General features: G+C 39.1%; 2 protein-coding genes across 2 annotated transcripts; one reads left to right on the forward strand and one right to left on the reverse strand.

The window, feature by feature from the left end:
• Positions 1 to 3,786: 3,786 nt before the first annotated feature.
• On the reverse strand, positions 3,787 to 17,179 carry P58IPK (dnaJ homolog subfamily C member P58IPK). The gene is made up of 11 exons (XM_073079398.1): positions 16,969 to 17,179; positions 16,785 to 16,895; positions 15,379 to 15,473; positions 14,482 to 14,586; positions 13,231 to 13,431; positions 11,089 to 11,214; positions 10,543 to 10,767; positions 9,861 to 9,978; positions 6,845 to 6,977; positions 6,171 to 6,300; positions 3,787 to 5,337 (listed from the first exon to the last, which is right to left on the reverse strand). Exons 1-11 carry the CDS (start codon positions 17,045 to 17,047, stop codon positions 5,185 to 5,187), a joined length of 1,476 nt encoding a protein of 491 aa, XP_072935499.1. The 5' UTR covers positions 17,048 to 17,179; the 3' UTR covers positions 3,787 to 5,184.
• Positions 17,180 to 17,600: 421 nt separating this feature from the next.
• Positions 17,601 to 20,463, forward strand: RpL35A (ribosomal protein L35A). Its single transcript, XM_073079399.1, has 5 exons — positions 17,601 to 17,709; positions 17,926 to 18,149; positions 18,605 to 18,698; positions 19,765 to 19,901; positions 20,396 to 20,463. Exons 2-5 carry the CDS (start codon positions 17,928 to 17,930, stop codon positions 20,417 to 20,419), a joined length of 477 nt encoding a protein of 158 aa, XP_072935500.1. The 5' UTR covers positions 17,601 to 17,709; positions 17,926 to 17,927; the 3' UTR covers positions 20,420 to 20,463.
• The last annotated feature ends 2,018 nt before the right edge of the window (positions 20,464 to 22,481 follow it).

Below are 22,481 nucleotides of genomic sequence, written 5' to 3' on the forward strand. Positions count from 1 at the left end.
TTTATAGTCGTTAAAATATTTGAAGCCATTTTTTGTTAATGTTACAACAAAACATAATATTGATAATAAAAGTTTAAACAATATAAACATAATTGACAACTCGTTGCAAAACAATATCCAGCTTGATATTATGAAAAAATATGATATGATTACACGAAACTACATTACAGCATAGTAATGCAAAATGGTCGTATAGATTTATACATGCAAATGAAATCATTATACATTTATATTAAGTATATTATTGCTCTCATAAAACCTTTACAGACTAGTTATTTGTGATAATCATATTGTATCAGGCATATAAATTCTGCTCTATTTTCTCATAAAGTAACAATACTTGAAATCTGTTTAAAGCAATTATATAATGTCTTGTTTAATATATATTTTTGGCTTAAAGTTGGAAACAGAGGAATATTATTGTATTACATGAATGCAGGAATCTCTTTTGGGAGTGGTATAATATGGTATTAAATACACATATTGTAAAGCGCATGTGGTTTACAAAAGATATTGATTAGTAACTGCTAACAAAAAAGGGTAATAATTTGTAATATCTTGCGAAATTAAAATACTTTTCTTTACATTAATTTTGGGAAATGCATATAATATTTGTAACTTTTAAAGATGTTTGCGTTAATAATTATGCTCCATTTTTGGTAAGCCAAAGTCTTAATAAAGGTTTGGAAAAAATATAATATTATGCGAGTGGAGTAACACGTAGAATTTTGTTATAATAAATAAATATTTTATGTATTTAATTTTTCAATCCTGATAAGGCACGCTAATAAAATAAAATGCTTCATATAATTTGTACTTATGGCAATTAATGCAGTAACATTTATATAATTTTATTTTATATTGACTATGGGAAGGATATGTCGACCTCCAATTGCAGTCTAAAAGGTCAGAACAGTTCGCCCGCAGTTCGATGGTTCGATTAAATAATTCAAACTAAAAATAACTAATTTATAACTAAGAAATTTTCTTACGAGAAATACGTTCTTAGTTAGCTTATGACTTCAAAATAATAAACATAAACGTAAAAAATATGGTGCATTGATTTTACAGGTGATTTTTTAATAATTATATATAACATGTTTAAATAAAAAATATAATACAATTTTTACTTTTTAGCCCTCGCTCATTCTCAATATGTAAGCGAGACTCGTATACAAACTCGCCTTTATCGATAACATAATTTATTTAAACCTGTTACAGAATTCCCTTGTATTCATTATAAAACTATAATTTAAAACTTTCATTATTATCTGTTCGATGATTTTGATTTACTTTAAAATGAATATGAATTAACTCTTTTAGTATGTTAGTAGAATAATTCCGAAAAAAACTTTTAAGCAACAATCAATAATTAAGCAATACTTTTAGAGAAAAAAAATCACACAAAAATATGTCGTTTTCAAATAGGAAACTTCAACATTAACACAGAAAGATAATTAAACTATCTAATATTAAGTAAACAACAAAATTCAGCGTTTCAGTTAATCATATACATAATTTTATACTACTATCAATAATAATAATAATAATAAGATAATAAGATAATTTGGGGACAGAGGGATGGTAATCAGAATATGTTTTTTACGGATTATTGTAATGAAAGGTTAGGTAATATTAATTTCCCAGTTGAACTCATGGAATGTTGTGACACAAACTGCCATAGAGATGACCATAATGAAATGATTGACAACATGTACTCTGAGATAGTTTGTATACTGCAGAAGGGGGCTATTTTAAGCCACAAGGCTGTTTGTCGAAATAAAAAAGGGTATGTCATCGGATGGAACAAACATGTGGGGCCACTGCACGCGAGGGCTCGTCTGTGCTTCCGGGAATGGGTTGATGCAGGTAAGCCAAGTAGTGGAATCACGTATGACAATATGTGTGAATCACGTAGGTGCTTTAAAAGCAAGTTGAAATGGTGCCAGGACCACGAGGAACAGATTAAAATGGATATGCTAGCTACGGCTCATGACAACAAAGATTTCGGTAGGTTTTGGCATCAGACAAATAAATTAAATGTACGGTCGAGCCTTCCTGTGGAAGTGGGGGAAGCGAGGGGATGTCAGAACATAGCGAATATGTTTAAGTCCTATCTTAAAGTAGAGCCACTGAGTGCATGTTGTCAAGCAGAGAATGTCGTTTGCACCGCAGTAGACATACGTGAACGGTTGCGTTTCTCGGTATGTGAGGTAAATGACGCCCTAAAGCACATGAAGCGCGGGAGATCGCCGGGTCACGATGGCTTGAGTGTCGAGCATTTACGGCACGCGGGTGTGCACCTTCCGGGGGTCCTTGCTAAGCTCTACAATCTGTGTATCGACCATAGTTATCTGCCGGAAGCAATGATGAAGACGGTGGTTGTACCCCTGTTAAAAGATAAAACAGGTGATGCGGCAGACAGATCCAACTACAGGCCCATTTCCCTCGCGACTATTATTGCGAAGGTGCTGGACAGTTTGCTCGATACACAATTGAGTAAATCTATGAAGACCCACGACGCGCAATTTGGCTTCAAACCCGAGTTGTCAACTGAGAGTGCGATTATGTGTCTCAAGCAGACTGTCCAGTACTACACTGACAGAAAAACGCAGGTCTATGCGTGTTTTTTGGACCTGTCTAAAGCATTTGACCTGGTGTCCTATAAAGTTCTATGGCACAAACTCAGAACTGAAACAGGGCTACGGCCGGAACTATTATCATTGCTTCAATACTGGTACGGCAATCAGTCAAATGTAGTGAGGTGGGGAGACGCAATGAGTGACCCCTACAAATTGGATTGTGGAGTAAGGCAAGGTGGGCTGACGTCTCCGAGGCTTTTCAATCTCTACGTCAACAAGCTGATAGAGAGGCTCAGTGGGGCGGGTGTCGGATGCTCGATTGATGGACTTTCTATCAACAACATCAGTTATGCTGACGACATGGTTCTGCTGAGTCCCTCGGTCAGTGGCCTCCGGAGATTGTTAAAAATCTGTGAGGAGTATGCCGAGGTAAATGGACTCAGCTATAACGCGAAAAAGAGCGAGATTCTCGTGTTCAGGGGGAGAAACAAAGAATCCACCTTTAAACCCACCTTTCAACTATGCGGCTTCCCACTGAAGCAGGTGGCTGAGTTCAGGTACCTCGGCCACATAGTTGACGAGTGCCTTGGGGACGACAGGGACATAGAAAGAGAGAGGAGGGCGATGTCGGTCCGAGGCAATATGTTGGCCCGCAGATTTAAGCGTTGCAGTAAACAGGTAAAACTGTCACTTTTTAGAGCTTACTGCCAAAATTTTTACACCTGCAGTCTGTGGGCGAACTATAAGCAGCGGACCCTCAGAGCTCTGCGCGTGCAGTATAACAATGTGCTGAGGGTGGTGTTGGGGAAGCCGCGTTTCTGTAGTGCGTCTGCCATGTTTGCGGAGGCTCGTATCGATGACTTTTACGCAATCGTCCGCAAACGTATGGCGTCGATGATGAAGCGGGTTGTGGGGAGCACCAACGCCCTCCTTAGCACATTGGTATGCAAACCAGACAGCCCTCTCTGGGCCCGCTGGAATGATGTACACACGCGAGCCAACAAGTGTGTGTGTACTTAGAATTTAAGTTTTTTGTTTTAATTGTCTTTACTAACATAGGCTAAGTTGTCTTTAACACTAACCCCCGTGTTTTTACGTGTTTTTATTTGTTGTACACTAACATAGATTTAAGAAAATATGTACTAACCAAATCTATGGACTGTAAAAAAAAAAAGGTCTGAAATAAAGAAATTATTATTATTATTATATGTATTTCTCGACTTAGAAATAAAAAAAATTGAAACTTTAATTGTTAAAGCTCACATGTTTTTCTTACCAATTTACACCGGTTTATTTAATTTACAAGTTATTTATTTCAAATGACAAAACATTTCGGAGATTTAACAATAATTACAATTATTGTTCATGGCATATTATACAATATTTTTACACCCATAACTGTACATAACTATTTATTATTAGTCTTTTTCTGTTATGCCTCCAAATAATTCACGAATGTATTGTTATCAATCAATATACAATTTACACGACCAGCTCGCCATATGAAGAGACTAGCACACTATGTAATTTAATATGTAGCCATGGAAGGATGGCTATTGTGGGTCTACTCTGTATGAAGTTATAACGTCCGAAGTTTCGGGCATTTCCTACTGGTACGTTTATGGGTTTCTTTTCGGACGGGATAGTGAAAGATTCAATATCATAATTGTTTCACCAGATAGTAATGTCCTTACTTTCAGACGAATATAAAACTTTCACTGACGTACAGAGTAGGCGTCCTAGTTACAAAGATAAGGCTACGTTGGTAAAACCGTTTGTTTCATTCAAACTTTCACACATATAATTTATTTCAAAATAATGTTACACTTTGTATTTTGTAATCCCTTGAGACACTAGAACGCATGTCAAGTTGAAAACTTAGGTATGGGACACATTGAATACTACTGTTTAAATTTTTTTATAACAGTAACAGTATTGAAATTTAGCTATGAACATGGTCTAATTATTCGTTATATATACATTTTGTACACATTTGGGTTTTGTACACATAAGAACATGTTAAATGTAACATTGGTTCCAATTTTTATTTTCAAACAATTTAGAATGGAACGTTCTACAAATGAAATCGTATCCAACTCGACATGCGTTCAACGATCGTACGTACCATAGCTCCAGCTATATTGTAGAAAGTAGCCTGGGGGCCTACCATCATCTTTTAAAAACCATCATAGTTCAGGAAACTTTTATTTTAATATTGCATCAACATTATTTTGTTTCGTACCAAGACCACCTTAAAACAATAAAATATTCCGTCATACGTAGTTGAACAAACTTGAACCCTTATTCATTTTTCACTTATCCATTGTATAAAACCAACTGATATTGTCATATTTTGCTTAAAAAGTTAAATTTCCTGCAAAAATAAAAACAATAAATAATTTCGACCGACATAATACAAAACTGCTTATTGTAATGTTATAAAAACAATCTTTAACGAGGTCATGGTAAGAAATTTGAATGTATGATTAAAATAATATTGTTTTAAGAGATGGTAGTAACCCCCTGAACCTTGGTGGAAACAAAGTTGTGTCCAACTCGGCATACCTTCAAGTGAGTGGATATAGGGATGGTTCTAGTTAGGTTAGTTGAAGTGGAACTTAAACTGGAAAGGGCTGCCGTGCTGGAAGTGGTGGAAGGGCGAGCCTTGGAAGGGCTGTCCTCCACGACCCGCCTCAGGGTCCAATGGGTCCGAGCCGGCATCGAACTGGGCACGTTTTTCTGCATCCGTTAGCACCTGCAAACGAAATCACAATTTAAAGCAATGTATTTTTTATAATTCTTAAGAAAATTACGTACGTGACAACATAAAACAATAGACCAAAAATTGCGTCTATCAATGTGTACACGCATAAAAAGTGAAACAAAAAAAATACAAAATGGTAAATGAATTTGAACGATAATCATTTAAATTAGTAACGTAATTATTTCCGTTTAAAATCGTAACTTCAATCCTTTCTTTCATCCTTCTTATATCTTCATATCCCTTAACAAATTTCCCTTCAATAAAAATATATACTCTTAAGGCCCGCCCAAACAGAACGCGTATTTGAGCGCCGCGCGGCGGCAGCGGGGACGGCGGCCGCGCCGCGCCCGCGGGCATTGTATGGGCAAAATAACGCTGTGTGACCGCTTCCTAGTAACTCAGTACGATACAACTCAGCGGCGTCAGGATATAGTACTAACGCTGACGCCCTAGCGCGGCGCTAGAATACGCGCTCTGTGTGGCCTGGCCATTAGAAAAAAAATGAATATAGAGGTAAAGTTAATAACAAGTTTAAGAACCATCTGAACCAAAACTATTTTTTTCGTTTTCAGATGTATAGTGCCATTTTTTATCAAATTATGAAATTTCCCTACATAAAAATATTAATAATACTTAAAAATACACAATGTATAACATCATATCATGATATGAGAGCTATGGGTAGGTGTTTTTAACCGCTCATGGCATAATGCTGAGTTTGTTCACCGGATTACAAATGTCCGTGAGCGGCAGTAGCCACTTACCATCAGGTGAACTGCATGCTCGTCTGTTTCTCCTACATTATAAAAAAAAAAAATACTGACCTCCTTGGCGGCGGCGATGTCGATGAACTTTTTCTCGGCGATCTTTTTCTCGTCGCCCTGGAAGTTGTCGGGGTGCCACTTCTGCGCCGCCTTGCGGTACGCCTTCACGATCTCCTGCTTACTGGCTGACCTGCATACAACACCGTTACATAAACATTATTCGCTTTTGATTTGGAGTAAGCGCCAATCTGCTAGTCCGCTCCGAATAAAACGAGTCGCGTCGCAATAGCAAATTGTAGATATTAGCGGGACCCCCGTCACCCTCCGCTGCCCGCTCTCGCGCGGCTGCAGCTGCGTGAGTGTGCCTCTACGTTGCTCCAAAGTATATGCTTATAGTTGTGTTCGATCGCATTGGCTCTCTGACTGACACCTGCGCATTAACATCAGAGCGAACTTTAAGTTTCGCGCGGACTATAACTTAGATATGTATATTATTATTTTATAATATATAGATATGCATACATATGCACCATTTTGTTAAATGGACACCGAATATCCACTTTGCTAAATCATTGTTAGTTCTAAATCGTTTAAAATAAAAATGACCCAAAAAAATTGCACTACACATAAATTGAGTACCGATTACAATATGAATATATTTAAGAATCACATTGAAATAAGAAACATTTATAACTTCAAGAAAACCTAACATTATTAATACAACATGAACATACCTCTTAACACCTAATATTTTGTAGTAATCCCTTTGTTCGGATTGTTTCTGTAGCTTCTGCGCGCGGCTCAGTCCGTCCTTCGCTCGCTGCAGTCCTTCTTCTAATTCTAACGCCTCCTTGAATGACTGAATGGCTGTGGAAATTAATGTAAAATAGAGTAAAATTTAGAATTGGCGGAAAGAGTTTGTAAGTGTATGTTTCGGGATTTGTGTTTGCTTTAATGATGTGTGGGCGATGAATTTCACTACCTTGCTTACAGGTACGGTCCGATCATGTTGGGTATAATAAACAACATCTGTTCATTTGGGTTTTGTAATTAGTAAAATAACAGATTTAAATAATTTAATTTTTTATATTTTTTTAGGTTTATCACTATTTTATTATTTAATCATTATTTTAACATTTTATCACTATTTGAATATCATTAGGGTATTTTCAGTTTTAAGGTCTTTGTTACGTTCTTTAAACAGAGAGATCAACGGGCGAATCGTTGTGGAGTCCTGCATGATATAACACGTTGTTATCACCTGTCAGGGCGTGTCGTGTAGCCGCAGTGTCAGGGAGTATGCATAAGTGTGTGTAGATGTGCGCGAGCGCATCCATGTGTGCTGCGCTTCTGTCAATGTGTGCGTGTGTGCACGTCAGTGACATTGTGCGGGCGTGCGACCTTGTGTGTGTGTGTGTGTGTGTGTGTCAGCGTGCGTACCGTCGTCGAACATGTCGAGGCCGAGCAGCGCGTCGCCGCGGTCGCACAGCACGCGCGCGTCGCGCTGTGTGTGTGTGTGTGTGTGCGTGTGTGTGTGTCAGCGTGCGTACCGTCGTCGAACATGTCGAGGCCGAGCAGCGCGTCGCCGCGGTCGCACAGCACGCGCGCGTCGCGCTGTGTGTGTGTGTGTGTGTGCGTGTGTGTGTGTCAGCGTGCGTACCGTCGTCGAACATGTCGAGGCCGAGCAGCGCGTCGCCGCGGTCGCACAGCACGCGCGCGTCGCGCTGTGTGTGTGTGTGTGTGTGCGTGTGTGTGTGTCAGCGTGCGTACCGTCGTCGAACATGTCGAGGCCGAGCAGCGCGTCGCCGCGGTCGCACAGCACGCGCGCGTCGCGCTGTGTGTGTGTGTGTGTGTGCGTGTGTGTGTGTCAGCGTGCGTACCGTCGTCGAACATGTCGAGGCCGAGCAGCGCGTCGCCGCGGTCGCACAGCACGCGCGCGTCGCGCTGTGTGTGTGTGTGTGTGTGCGTGTGTGTGTGTCAGCGTGCGTACCGTCGTCGAACATGTCGAGGCCGAGCAGCGCGTCGCCGCGGTCGCACAGCACGCGCGCGTCGCGCTGTGTGTGTGTGTGTGTGTGCGTGTGTGTGTGTCAGCGTGCGTACCGTCGTCGAACATGTCGAGGCCGAGCAGCGCGTCGCCGCGGTCGCACAGCACGCGCGCGTCGCGCTGTGTGTGTGTGTGTGTGTGCGTGTGTGTGTGTCAGCGTGCGTACCGTCGTCGAACATGTCGAGGCCGAGCAGCGCGTCGCCGCGGTCGCACAGCACGCGCGCGTCGCGCTGTGTGTGTGTGTGTGTGTGCGTGTGTGTGTGTCAGCGTGCGTACCGTCGTCGAACATGTCGAGGCCGAGCAGCGCGTCGCCGCGGTCGCACAGCACGCGCGCGTCGCGCTGTGTGTGTGTGTGTGTGTGCGTGTGTGTGTGTCAGCGTGCGTACCGTCGTCGAACATGTCGAGGCCGAGCAGCGCGTCGCCGCGGTCGCACAGCACGCGCGCGTCGCGCTGTGTGTGTGTGTGTGTGTGCGTGTGTGTGTGTCAGCGTGCGTACCGTCGTCGAACATGTCGAGGCCGAGCAGCGCGTCGCCGCGGTCGCACAGCACGCGCGCGTCGCGCTGTGTGTGTGTGTGTGTGTGCGTGTGTGTGTGTCAGCGTGCGTACCGTCGTCGAACATGTCGAGGCCGAGCAGCGCGTCGCCGCGGTCGCACAGCACGCGCGCGTCGCGCTGTGTGTGTGTGTGTGTGTGCGTGTGTGTGTGTCAGCGTGCGTACCGTCGTCGAACATGTCGAGGCCGAGCAGCGCGTCGCCGCGGTCGCACAGCACGCGCGCGTCGCGCTGTGTGTGTGTGTGTGTGTGCGTGTGTGTGTGTCAGCGTGCGTACCGTCGTCGAACATGTCGAGGCCGAGCAGCGCGTCGCCGCGGTCGCACAGCACGCGCGCGTCGCGCTGTGTGTGTGTGTGTGTGTGCGTGTGTGTGTGTCAGCGTGCGTACCGTCGTCGAACATGTCGAGGCCGAGCAGCGCGTCGCCGCGGTCGCACAGCACGCGCGCGTCGCGCTGTGTGTGTGTGTGTGTGTGCGTGTGTGTGTGTCAGCGTGCGTACCGTCGTCGAACATGTCGAGGCCGAGCAGCGCGTCGCCGCGGTCGCACAGCACGCGCGCGTCGCGCTGTGTGTGTGTGTGTGTGTGCGTGTGTGTGTGTCAGCGTGCGTACCGTCGTCGAACATGTCGAGGCCGAGCAGCGCGTCGCCGCGGTCGCACAGCACGCGCGCGTCGCGCTGTGTGTGTGTGTGTGTGTGCGTGTGTGTGTGTCAGCGTGCGTACCGTCGTCGAACATGTCGAGGCCGAGCAGCGCGTCGCCGCGGTCGCACAGCACGCGCGCGTCGCGCTGTGTGTGTGTGTGTGTGTGCGTGTGTGTGTGTCAGCGTGCGTACCGTCGTCGAACATGTCGAGGCCGAGCAGCGCGTCGCCGCGGTCGCACAGCACGCGCGCGTCGCGCTGTGTGTGTGTGTGTGTGTGCGTGTGTGTGTGTCAGCGTGCGTACCGTCGTCGAACATGTCGAGGCCGAGCAGCGCGTCGCCGCGGTCGCACAGCACGCGCGCGTCGCGCTGTGTGTGTGTGTGTGTGTGCGTGTGTGTGTGTCAGCGTGCGTACCGTCGTCGAACATGTCGAGGCCGAGCAGCGCGTCGCCGCGGTCGCACAGCACGCGCGCGTCGCGCTGTGTGTGTGTGTGTGTGTGCGTGTGTGTGTGTCAGCGTGCGTACCGTCGTCGAACATGTCGAGGCCGAGCAGCGCGTCGCCGCGGTCGCACAGCACGCGCGCGTCGCGCTGCAGCGCCAGCGCGGCCGCGCAGTGCGGCAGCGCCTCCGTGTACAGCTCCTCCTGCACGACATACACGATGCATTGGGGAGACTTATCGACACTTATGAAGGTGGTAGAACACTTTGTGATGCGACTCCGGCGGCACCACCGCCACACCTTATTCTGCCTCGTACCAGCAGTGTTAGGAGCTGCTGTTCCGGTTTGAAGGGTGTGGTAAGGGAGACATACTTTTCCGGGGCGTTCCAGCTTAGTCCTCAGGGGTAGCGGCGCACCTGTGGCCGATCTCAGCTAGGAATTTCTAATCCTATCTGGGGTTGATTACAGATATCCATTGGCGGCAGCGGCCACTTACCATCAAGTGGGCTGCATGCTCGTCTGCTACGCCTATAGTATAAAAAAAAACAACAAACCAATTCATTACCTAATGATAGCTCCCCAGCTAGTGTATCATATTACTACATAATCAATATTTCATTTTTTAAAACGATTTCAAATAGAAGAAAGTTTTATGAGTGCGCATCACAAACATACTAATATTAACAGAATATTTCTAACTAACACATAGGACGTATTGCACAAAATGCCGATAGATAGACCACTAATAGTGATTAGTGACGTAAGTACCTTAGTAGAACAGCTGCAGAGCCACTTCCTGGCCTCGAACACGACCAGCGTGACTTCATCCTCCACTTTCAACACCTTATTGGCGCTTTCAATGCAGCCCACGAAGTTCTTGCTCTCGCTGTGTTCCTCACAGTCTAGTAGCAACTTGTCCACCTTCTTCACTTTCTTATAGAACGGGAAACACTTCTTGTGCTCTGGATCTAGTTTGAGGCACTCGCGAATTTCCTGTTGACATTTAAAAATTATTTTAATAATTTAATAGCAGATATCTACTTTTTAACAGACTCATAAAAGGTCTCAAATTTGTTGGAATCGTTTCAGGTGTTTCACAATTAAAAAGAGAGATTTTTCTTTTGTTTCCCATATCAATCCTTTTTTCATTAGATCATTATGTAAACCGTATCCAATATGACCGGCAACTACAAAACTAAATAATATACTGGAACTTTTATGAATAGATTTTTTTTACTATTTTGTGCCTTTGGAGTGGGTTATTTGATAAAAACTACTACTAATATTTTTTGTTAAAAACATATTTTGCCTTACCTTAAGTGCTTCAGTGACCCTTCCTAACTGATAGAGCAGAGTGGCGAGGCGGTAGTAGCCATCTGTGGAGTCTTGCTGCAGGCGATTGACCGACCTGATGTCTGACACTGCCGACAATAGATCATTCTGTAAACAAACATTTCAGTGTTATTTCATAGTTTGAGACATTACATACAAATTTAACTGAATTATACTTTTTTCTCCAATCCCTTGAATTTATTAGGTATATGTTATTGTTAAATATCATATTATTAAAAACCTCATCAGGAAATTATTTGAAAACCAATTTTTTATAAGCCGAGAACCTTAACTTTCCTAAATAAATTAACAGAATAATTCGCCAAGTACGAGTCGAACTCGCACATGGAGGCTACCGTACAACCAAATGTTAATTATTTATTTACTTGTTTTTATTCATTTTATGATTTTCAACAATACTTAGTTATATGAAACAACAATAGATGGCGTTGGAGTGATGATGAATGATACGTAATTTTTTAATAATACCTAAGTATTATTTGCCCCAACGCCATCTACTTTTGTGTGACATAACTATTATATTATGGTACAACTTACGTACAACTTTCTTTATTTTATTTTTAGTATTTATTGTTATAGCTGCCACCGTTATGCCTCCTCTGTAAAAATTTCATGTGTCTATCTATTACGGTTCCGGAGATATAGCCCTGTGACAGACGGACAGTGGACAGACGGACAGACAGCGAAGTCTTAGTAATAGGGTTCCATTTTTACCCTTTGGGTATGAAACCCTAAAAACAATGAAACGCAAATGAGCAACAAAAGTGGCAGAGTAACGTTCTTTACAAAGATCGGAAAATAACTACTCAGTAGACGACTACAGTGCCCTTTTATACGTCCACTTTTGGTTAATGTGACAATTTGACCCTCATGCCAAATAAATTTTCTTCCTCTTACCATCCTTCCTAACAATATATAACTCAGAATAATATTAAAAATTTGTGTCATATATTAAATTATATTAATACACTATTATATCTATGGATAAATTATTAATGAGCTTGGACTACTCTTCAAGCATTCTGAAAGTGTTTGGTAACTAAGTTAAAAACTTATTAATATGCAATTCTGAGTCCGCCTTTTCAACGAGAGGGGACTTGAAGCATACAAATGTTTTAGTTGGTCTCATAGATAAGTGTAGATATCTCAACGCCTTGTAATTGAAGGAAGCCATTAAATGGCTTAAACGGCTGACAAATGTGTCGGCCATTTAATGGCTGTCATGGTGTAATTTACGCGGATCAATACCGACATGTGCAGTTAAGTGTAAAAACACGAAATCGAAGAAAAAGTACGGAGAAATATCGTTTCATACGTAAATTATCTAAAAACTACATTTTTTAAATATCTTTCAAACACGAAAATAGATAACAGTTGTGACAATTTCAAATGTCAAAACTGGGTACATTTTCTCGTTAGGATTGAGTAATCTTTACTAATCTACGGTCGGCGCTCATTCCACTACTGACCAGCGCGCTGGTACTGAGACACCTCCTCAACGAGAGGTGGCTCGAAGCATACAAACGTCTCAGTCGGTGCTCAGTCCACTCCCGCCCAGCGCGATGCAGCGCCCCGCGCGCAGCCGGCGGCGGCCGGCGCCGCGCGGTGCTCGTGCCCGCGGTACTACCTCTCCACCGAGCGGAGCTCCTCCGCAGACATGTGCAGAGTCGGGTCGACTCGAGTCAGTACTCGAGTACTTACATACTTACTCGCATACTCGAGCATTAATGAGTGATACTCGAATAACTGTGATACTCGAATATTGACGGTTCTCGTACCCTACACTGACTCCAGTCTTATGTACCTCATAAGGGGAAACGTTGAATGTACTAGTGTAGGCACCTTTTTTTTGCTTTTTTGTTCTTTTTTTTCGTCGTGCTACTGGACTGTGTGTGACAAAGTACTCGAGTACTTCGTAACTAACTCGAGTACATTGTAAATGCTCTGGACTCAAGTACTGACTGGTACTCGAATACCACAAATGGCAGACTCGGCACATTATTACCTCCGCCAGCGCGTCCATGCGCTGGTCCTGCGACACCTCCTCAACGAGGGGGCTTGAAGCGTACAAATGTTTCAGTTCGTGCTTAGTCCATAACTTACCAAAGCTATATAGCACTCCGCCCGGAGCTGCCGGAGCTGCGCGGACCAGGGCGAAGCCTCCAGCAGCTGCGTGGCGAGCTCCAGCGCCGAGCGGTAGTCGCGGCCGCGGTAGTACATCTCCACCAAACGAAGGTCTTCCGCCAGCGCGTCCATGCGCTGATACTGTGTCACCGCCTCTTCGTTGTATGGGTCGTTCAGCGCCTGTGAACGATTACCACATGTTTATTTCTGTCAATTTGTTAACGTGCTCAGGTTTTCCCAGAACATTATGACATGGGGCACTTCAAAAGAGGTGCAAAAAAAGCTCTCCTTAAAAGCCGGCGATGCATTGGCGACTCCTCTGGTGTTGCAAATATCCATAGGCGACGTTAACTATTTTCCATCAGGTAGCACGTCTGCTTTATCGTCAGGTTCAAATATTAAAAAAAATATATATATGTATTATTATCATATTAATTAACTGCATGACAAATCATGTATGACATCTATAATAATTATGATATGTGTATTAATCTGACAATTTGTTACTAATAATAACAAAGTTAATATTATAAATTATCTTGAAAATATTTTCTCATATCTGACTGTATATTTGCACGCCTTAAAGGCAAAATAAGAGAATATTATAGTTTGTCTTAACACCCACTGTACCTTATTTAGCAAATAAAGATTTTACTTATGATTATCATAAGCCTAGCCACTGAATTGAAAAGTATCACATTTTAATTATTTTCCATTTATTAACAAGCACATAGTAATAATAAGCTAAGTTTTAAAATTAACATATTTCTTATATCCTACCCATTCAGGTATGCAAAAATGTTTGTTTAAAATTACAATATTTATACCTAGCATTTAAATAACAGCATATAAAAATAAGTCAAATAATTGTATTGTAAGTAATATTTACTTGAAACAATAAAGCAATATGATTATGGTTAAAAGAAATCAAATGATTTTAATTTTAATGATTTTAAACATCAAAGTGTAACAACACAATTATCGAACAAGCAATATAATTATCTTATCAAAAGAAACCACAATGCATTACTTTAACTTTACTGTTACATTTCTATGCATTATTAGCTGGCAAACGTTGTGTTGCTATTCAGTAGGAATATGCATATAAAATTTGGTAAAAATCGGTAAATCCGTTTCGGAGGTGTATGGTAACTAACATTGTGACACAAGAATTTTATATATAAGATATTTATGACATTTTCAATCGAAAAAAGCAACTTAGTCACTTACAACCACCCTGTAGTCCTCTTTGGCCTCTCTATATTGTGCTAGTTTGAGGTAGACGTTGGCTCTATGTTGCCGCGCCGCTGCGAAGTCCGCCTTCAACTCCAGTACCTGATGAAAGAGCAAACACATTGATTGAATTTGTTATAAAATTGAGTGAAACTATGTTGAAATATTAAAGAACCATGGCCTGAAGACTTGCTCTACTGAAATCCAATTAATATTTTCGAAAAATCATACCTGATTAGGTGCACCTCAACATAAGTCTATAGCTATTCTTTGAGAGTAGATATGCCTTTCTAACTCTCACATAATCTAAATGCAACAATCTCTTAATAATTATTCTGATTTGACTAGAAATTTCTTGATTTTGATACGCACGAATCATAATTACTTATTATGCCTGATAAGATATTATAATAGGTACATAATAACAACAAAAACTATAAATAACAAAAGTATTAGAACAATACCCAACCATTGCTCGAATGTAAATTTTTCAATATAAATAAAATAACACAATAAATATTGCTTGTTATTGAGAACTATTATTATATTATACAAAGAGATTATTGCTTTCACTACCAAGGTTAAGATAAGAATGAAAGTGTAATATAATTTATAGGCGAGTTGTGCTTGCAACATTATATTGCAATCATGTCACAGTCACAGTGTAATATTGTAATCATGTAATCATGTGGGTCATTTACATCATATTTTGTAAATGTTACATTCTGTATTAAAAGATAAAATGTATACTTGACTGTAGGTAGTGATTTCAACTATTGATTTATCATTATTTATTACCCTTAAAAAATTTGTATTAACTTATTTTACTTATTGTTATATATATTTATGATAAATTTATGAATTTTCTAAAGATATAATAATAACAGTTCTTACCTTACTGAAGTCTTGCAAGGCAAACTTTGCTTTTCCCAGGGCATAGTAAACTGTGCCTCGCTTAAAATATGTGAGGTAGTTGTTCGGATCTCCCTCTGTAACAATAAAAATAATTTAGCAACAATGTTTCCCAATTGTTTACAATCTAAACATCGGCTTAATAAAGGAATGAGTGCAAAATTATATAATTTAAAAGCTTTTTACACTATAAACTCATCGGACAATATTTATACAATTTGTTAATCTTGGAGTTAACACTCCACATGTCCGCCCCTTTCTCAATTTCTTTGCATGTGTGCAGACTGACACATAACTACTACATATCACTATATAATACTAGATATTTTTGATTTTTTTTATTTTATTAATTCTCGTTCATTGTCATTTTTCATGTGTGTCAACAAATCTTGTGATCTTGAATTGAATTTTAATTAAATAATTATCACTGAAATTTAACAGGCCAAACTACATAACAGCATACAAACCATTAAATATCATAAATCAACTATGTTTACTAATACTAAAAGACAGTGAAATTAATGTATTGTACAACAGCAGTAAATAGTTGTGTCAGCTGATATAATCGATGATCCTAGCCACTTGCCAACTGGTGTCCAATAATAAGTTAATATTACACGGGCTCAGAATAATGCTCTTGTTAGCCCATCACAGGTCAAGGGCAGAAAAACTATATTCAATGAAGCTATTAACAGTCTATAGTAAAAACATTACATCCAAAAAAATATCTCTTTTAGTTCAATGTAATCAGATGGCCATATTGTTGTGATCTACTGATTCTTGAACCTTTTATTATGTAATTGACTGTATTGTGACAACTTATCATTGAAATCGTAATAGAACATTAAGTAAGTATAATCCCCCCAAACTGCTAGTCCGCTCTGAACTTGTTACGAGCAAATGTAGTCATGCAATTTGCTATGGCGATGTGATTCATTTCTATATTCAGAGCTGACTAGCAGTTTTATGTGGACTATAATGGTCTAAGTAAGTTTTTCATCAATAATGTATGCTTGTTATCTATGAAGTTTCTTATCATGTTCCATACTGATAATGAAAACAATGAATTACCTTAATACAAACAAGTATATAACATACAATAAAAATGTTTAATATGAAATAAACATATATTTTCAAATCTAACCAAAATCTTTTTGTGATAAACATATGCTAAAATATGTTGACGTAATGATACTTTATATATAATAATATACACTTATATGGAGCATTTAAATCTTGTATTTTAGATTTAAATCGTATTAATTAAAAATTGGTAATTGATTTTTACGAATTAATAAAAAAAAAAACTCAAATACTATTTTGTAACTGAATAGATGGGATCATGTGTGATTTAAATGATAACTCCAGAAATATCTTGGTCAACTCACCGACTGCCGCGTGATAGTGCGTCAGGGCATCGGAGAGCTGTCCGCGCGCCAGGAAGTCCCGCCCCAGCTCCAGGTGCTTGTTCACCTCCGCCGGCGTCGCGCACTCTGAAACTACACCAAAACACCCCCTTTTATTATCAATTCCACTCAGAAAACACCAAAACTTCAACCAAAAAACACTTACATTCCAACACTATTTCTAGAACTAACAAAACAAGGCATGGCGTGAGCTTATTCCAATTAATACTAATTAAATTATCCATTATTAACTAATAATTATATTACAGTAGTCCTTATCGCAAATTAAAGCAATACGGTTTCAATATAAACTAATTATTTGACGGAGCCACAATCCATCTTTCCTTCGTCTCTTTTCGTGGTCTGTTCTGATTGGTCCAAATCACTATTATTGAAATGTATTACAGATAACTAATGTTAACTGTCATTTATTGGTAAAATTATTGTTTACCTAATATTTTTATGTTTTATTATTTTTCCAAATATTCATTTCTACATTATTTTTTTTAATTTTGAATTTACTTGTAATACTTTTTTAACAGTAGTAGAAATTTTTCTACCCAAAAATATTCCTACTATTTTATTTTATAAAAATTGTTTAATATAATTAAATTAGTGTATATAAATAAGTAAAATATAAATCTTTTATAAGAAAAACTAGTATAAGTAAATATATTTGGAACTAGAACGGTTATTTTATTCATGAAAAATGTTGAGAAAAAAAAGAGAGAAATAAAATTAGTGGTATAATTTTATAATATTTATTAATAATATTGTTTTTCATCATATTAAATATAAAATTTATTAAAATATTATTTTTGATATACACTTATTATAATAGTAGGTTTTCATTTTAGGTTGTAGCAACATCGTTGTTCTTTCTTTCACTTCTGCAAAATAGTGTCCGGTTAGTTTTTAAAATTTGTATTTTTTTAAGAAAAATCGTGAGTTATGAACGAAAATATTGTTCAAAAAGGGATATTAAATCGTTACTACATCTAACGTTGCACCCAAAAATGGTAGATGAGTAAATTTGAAAGAAATAGGAAGAGATTAAGTTACTTTGGATGTCAACATAACCTCCTTGACAATTCGTGGTGGTAAAGTTGTGGTGTTTTTTTAGGAATGGCTGACGCGCCGACGACTGCGCCCAAGGCGAAAGCGCCTAAGACCAAGGCGCCCAAGGAGAAGGCGGCTAAGGCTGCCCCCGCAGCACCCGCAGAGCCCTTGAAGGCTATCAGGAAGGTGTCTTCAAAGGCTCGTCACGGCAGACTGTATGCCAAGGCTGTGTTCACAGGATACAAGCGTGGTCTCCGTAACCAACATGAAAATACCGCTCTGCTGAAGGTTAGTTCGTAGTTATTAAATTTCCTGTTATGAAATGAGTTCCATCTTGTTATTTTATAATACAGTGGACTTTTAAGAGGCCTTACTACATTGCTTGTGAATTTTAATATAATCTATAGTTTAGTTTAAAGAACGCATGTACGAAAATTGCTACTATGTGTTTGTCCTTGCAATGAACCCCTAATTAATCATAACAAATGCACATAATTGTCTTATACAAATTAGAAACAACATTTAAATGAGCTAGCAATAGACTTGTTGTGTGCCTGTCTTCTGCAATGTGATAGATTATAGTCAGTCATTTATGTACACCATTTCTAAATGATGCTTATGACATTTGAAACCTGAATTACCATGTGGACAAAATATTACCTGATTTCTTATATTCGAACAGCAAATTATGTGTCTTTAGAGGGAATGACTAATGACTCTTAAAATTTATTATGTTATTTCAGATTGAGGGCACACGTGGTCGTGATGATGCACTGTTCTACACTGGCAAAAAGTGTGTTTATGTATACAGAGCTAAGAAGAGGACACCTATTGCAGGTAAAGTGTCTTACAATCTTTCAACACTGATGTATGCATGTGATAGTAGTTTCTTATTGAAGCTTCGTTTCTACACTACTCATAGACTCCTACAATACAGGTGTCTGTCCTCTCAAGATATCTATCCTGTATGCATGTAAAATGCATATTGGATATTTGATATCCAAAGTTTACTGTACATGGTCTTGTTTGTGTAAAAGTTGGATTTTGCAGATGTCGAAGTGTATAATCAGAGGTGGTAAAACCCTTTGTGGTTCAACTCCGGCGGCACCACCACCACACCTATTTCTATCTAATAACAGCAGTGTTAGGCGCTGTAATAACTGCTGTGTTCTGGTTTGAAGGGTGTGGTAAAGGAGACAGACCTTTCTGAGGTGTTCCAGCTTAGTCCTTAGGGGTAGCGGCGCATCTGTGGCCGACCTCAGGTGGGAATATCTTATCCTATTTGGGGTTGATTACAGATGTCCATGGGTGGCAGTAGCCACTTACCATCAGGTGGACTGTATGCTTGTCTGCTACTTCTATATTATAAAAAAAAAAAATGTTTTTTTAGATTTCTAAATTATAAACATTTTTGGTATACCATGAAAATTGAGACTTGGAGCCAGCCTTTATAAGAAGCTTGTAAGGTTATTGAATATGGAGTTTTACTTAACATTGGTCATTAAATTGTTGGTAGAATCATTGTTTTTATTATTTTTGTTACTAAGATGCTTTTCCTGTAGTAGAACCATGTTTGTTTTAGATAATTACTGTATTATTCAAACATAATCCATCAATTTCATCTCAAGACGAGAATACCACCCAGTGCGAGGAAACCCATGACAGTTATCAATTGAATCAATGTCCTGTGTGAATACAGAAAAGATATTCTATGAACAAAAAATATCTAATTGCAAAAAAAAAAGATATAGTTTCTGTATGTAGAACCAAGTTATGCACTGGGTGGTATTTTCATCTTCAGATTAAATTGAATGGGCCTTAACTAGGTGACCAGAATTTGATATAGACGATTTTGTAATGTTTCTACCTTTTCACTGATGTAAGTTTAATGTATGTGCGTCAGGCGGTCCCCGCGGCAAGAAGACGAAGCTGCGCGCGATCTGGGGCAAGGTGACGCGGCCGCACGGCAACTCCGGCTCCGTGCGCGCGCGCTTCCGCTCCAACCTGCCCGCGCACGCCATGGGCCACAGGATACGCATCGTGAGTAACGCACTGCGGTTCTATTCGTAACTAGCTGTGCCCTGCAGTTTCACCCGCGTTAAAAAGAAATAACGCCAAGAAACCGCGGGGCACAGCTAGTTCTAAAATATAGGTAGCCTAAGTTACTCCTTATTACATCAGCTAATATAGGTCCCGTCAAAATCGGTTCAGCCATTTCAGAGATTTGCCAGAACAAACACTAATTATTAAATCTACTGTTTCTTAGTTGTAAAAATTTAAAAATATAGTACCTTATTTGGTTACATCAAATTTTGATTTGCTGTTCTCGAAACTAATGTGGATATATTGAAAAGGCAATGCAGTCCACATGCAGACATGTTTAATGGAGCTATACTTTAATATAATTGAATGATGCTTAGACATTTGAAACCTGAATTCAATGTGGATAAAATTTTACTGACACCTTTTCCTCAGTAACTCCAATATTATGCCCGTAAATATTGTTTACTAATATACTTGTCTCTTTGTTTCAGATGTTGTATCCATCGAGAATTTAAACCTCTCATTTAATCTAAGACTAAAATAAAAACCCAAAAAAATCTTAACTTTGTTTTATTTTCTTAATAATGAGCCATAAATTACTTAACATATTTTATGTTACATAGTTTTATGTGTAACAACACAATATATATAACCACTATATAAAAAAATAAACCCTCTGTATTATTTCTTCAAAATTTCCCTTGTCCTTAAATTTGTTACATAACATTACTTCCCAGAATTTGATCCTTATAAGCGACACTAGCAGATAGTGGAACAATATAGTGTGTATTTTATTTTCAAATTGAACCTGTTCGATTTCCGATCAGGAAAAATATATTAAAAAAAAATTAAGGTTGCAGTTTTTGTTTTTATCAAAATCAGCCTCGTAATTCTTTTCAGCATTTTTCGCTAATCATAGTTTCGGATTTGGCTCTGAAGGCCCGTTTGAAAAATTCACCTGTATAATCACATATTATACCAGTAATAATAATTAATTACATAAACAGTAATGTCTGGGATGTTCATATTTAATACAAATACATGTGAAATAGTGATAATCAGGCAGTTTAGTGTAGTATGTCACCAATTGTGGACTTGTCGAACATTAAATAGTGGACGTCTCTAGAAAGTAAGAAGTCTTTAATAGGTATTTGAATTGTGTAAAACATTTTAAAATCATTATCGCAATTTATAAAAAATACCAAGGTTTCTTTTTCTTCGTCATATTTGCTCTACAAGAAATTAGATACATTATTATCCATAAATACATAGTTTTTAAACTTTTTCGTTATTCATACATAACCCAGAGCAAATAATGTTAATATTACTCATGAGCTGGGTGCACCGCAATCTTCGCTGGATTGCAAAAGTTGAAGTGCTCGTAAATTTTATGATTCCAAACTGACAATAAAGCAACACATTTGTTTTATGGCTCTCTACACAGTCTGCGATGTGCGCATAAATTGTTGCAAATAATGCCCCGGAACGCGTGATCTATTTCGTTACACGTACAGACTGCTATGTAGCTACGATATTAGTATTTTTGGAAAAGGGATATCTCGTTCTTGCTGTGTTTACGTCGGTGTTTTCATAATAGAAATAACTAATTCGCAATTGATAGCTTTATGGCGTTTCTAAAAAAAGAACATGGAATGCGTTGTTAACACTTCATAATTAATGTGTTTTACTTGGACATTCTATTTCCTCTACCAACTCGCATTAGAGCGTTGTGATGCACTATGTAGGCCTCTCTAAGTTGTGGGAAATACCCTGGCCTGGTAGTGTATCCTAGATTGGAAAACTACGTACTGAATACGTATAAAACATTATATTAACATTAAGCGCCTGACAAAAATTATAGCAATAGCGAGATATGTTAAAACGTGAAAATATTAATATTAATCATCAGGGGCAGTAAAGCTTAATTATGTACAATTAACGTCGGCAAGGAATATTTTAAACATTATGAGAGTGCAAAATTAATACTTAATTACGGAAACGTATTAGGACCACACCTATATAAATACTTTACCTTGATAACTACGAATACGTGGACGGGATTGCCATTGAATTAGGGTGAGCTTGCATGCAGAGTTGACTTCAAAATTGATAGCTAAGCCATCATCGATTAATTTGCTTTTATACCTTGACATTAACCTCTCGAGGGACAGTACCCTTAGTACGAGTTTTTACACAAATGACTGTATTTGTATTTGTTCACGCATTTCCAATCAGTTCTGAATTCTGCTGCAGTCCGCTGGGGGCGCTGATTGGAAATGTATGGGAAATACGTAAATAAATACATAAATAACTATCTTTTGGAAAAACGTAAAAACTCATACTAAGGGTACTGATCTAGTTAAATGTAAAACAGATTGGGATTATACCTCTGTTACATTTCCACATTTTTTCATAGCTGTTTTCAACAATATTTGTAATACAAAAATTTGTTCTGAGACAAAATTAGTATCATTAGCGCATTGAATTTGACGTCATCTGCCCTTGTGGGTATAATCAATTGCAGTATTTGATCATACGAGTTCGCAAGATATTGAAGATTAGATTATCTACTTAATT

The sequence above is a fragment of the Epargyreus clarus genome, unplaced genomic scaffold (genome assembly GCF_041222505.1).
Source record: "Epargyreus clarus isolate Ecla_fem2 unplaced genomic scaffold, WU_Ecla_fem_2.2 ptg000014l, whole genome shotgun sequence".
Classification (NCBI taxonomy): Eukaryota; Metazoa; Arthropoda; class Insecta; order Lepidoptera; family Hesperiidae; genus Epargyreus; species Epargyreus clarus.

Bases quoted from the DNA above. Each gene is read 5' to 3' on its own strand.
- P58IPK (XM_073079398.1), bottom strand. From the start codon at position 17,047: ATGGATAATTTAATTAGTATTAATTGGAATAAGCTCACGCCATGCCTT. The intron at 16,896-16,968 runs GTAAGTGTTTTT...GTTTTGGTGTAG, and splicing joins TCTAGAAATAGTGTTGGAAT to TTTCAGAGTGCGCGACGCCG. The intron at 10,768-11,088 runs GTAAGGCAAAAT...AAATGTCAACAG, and splicing joins GGGTCACTGAAGCACTTAAG to GAAATTCGCGAGTGCCTCAA.
- RpL35A (XM_073079399.1), top strand. From the start codon at position 17,928: ATGGCTGACGCGCCGACGACTGCGCCCAAGGCGAAAGCGCCTAAGACC. The intron at 18,699-19,764 runs GTAAAGTGTCTT...TATGTGCGTCAG, and splicing joins GAAGAGGACACCTATTGCAG to GCGGTCCCCGCGGCAAGAAG. The intron at 19,902-20,395 runs GTGAGTAACGCA...TCTTTGTTTCAG, and splicing joins TGGGCCACAGGATACGCATC to ATGTTGTATCCATCGAGAAT.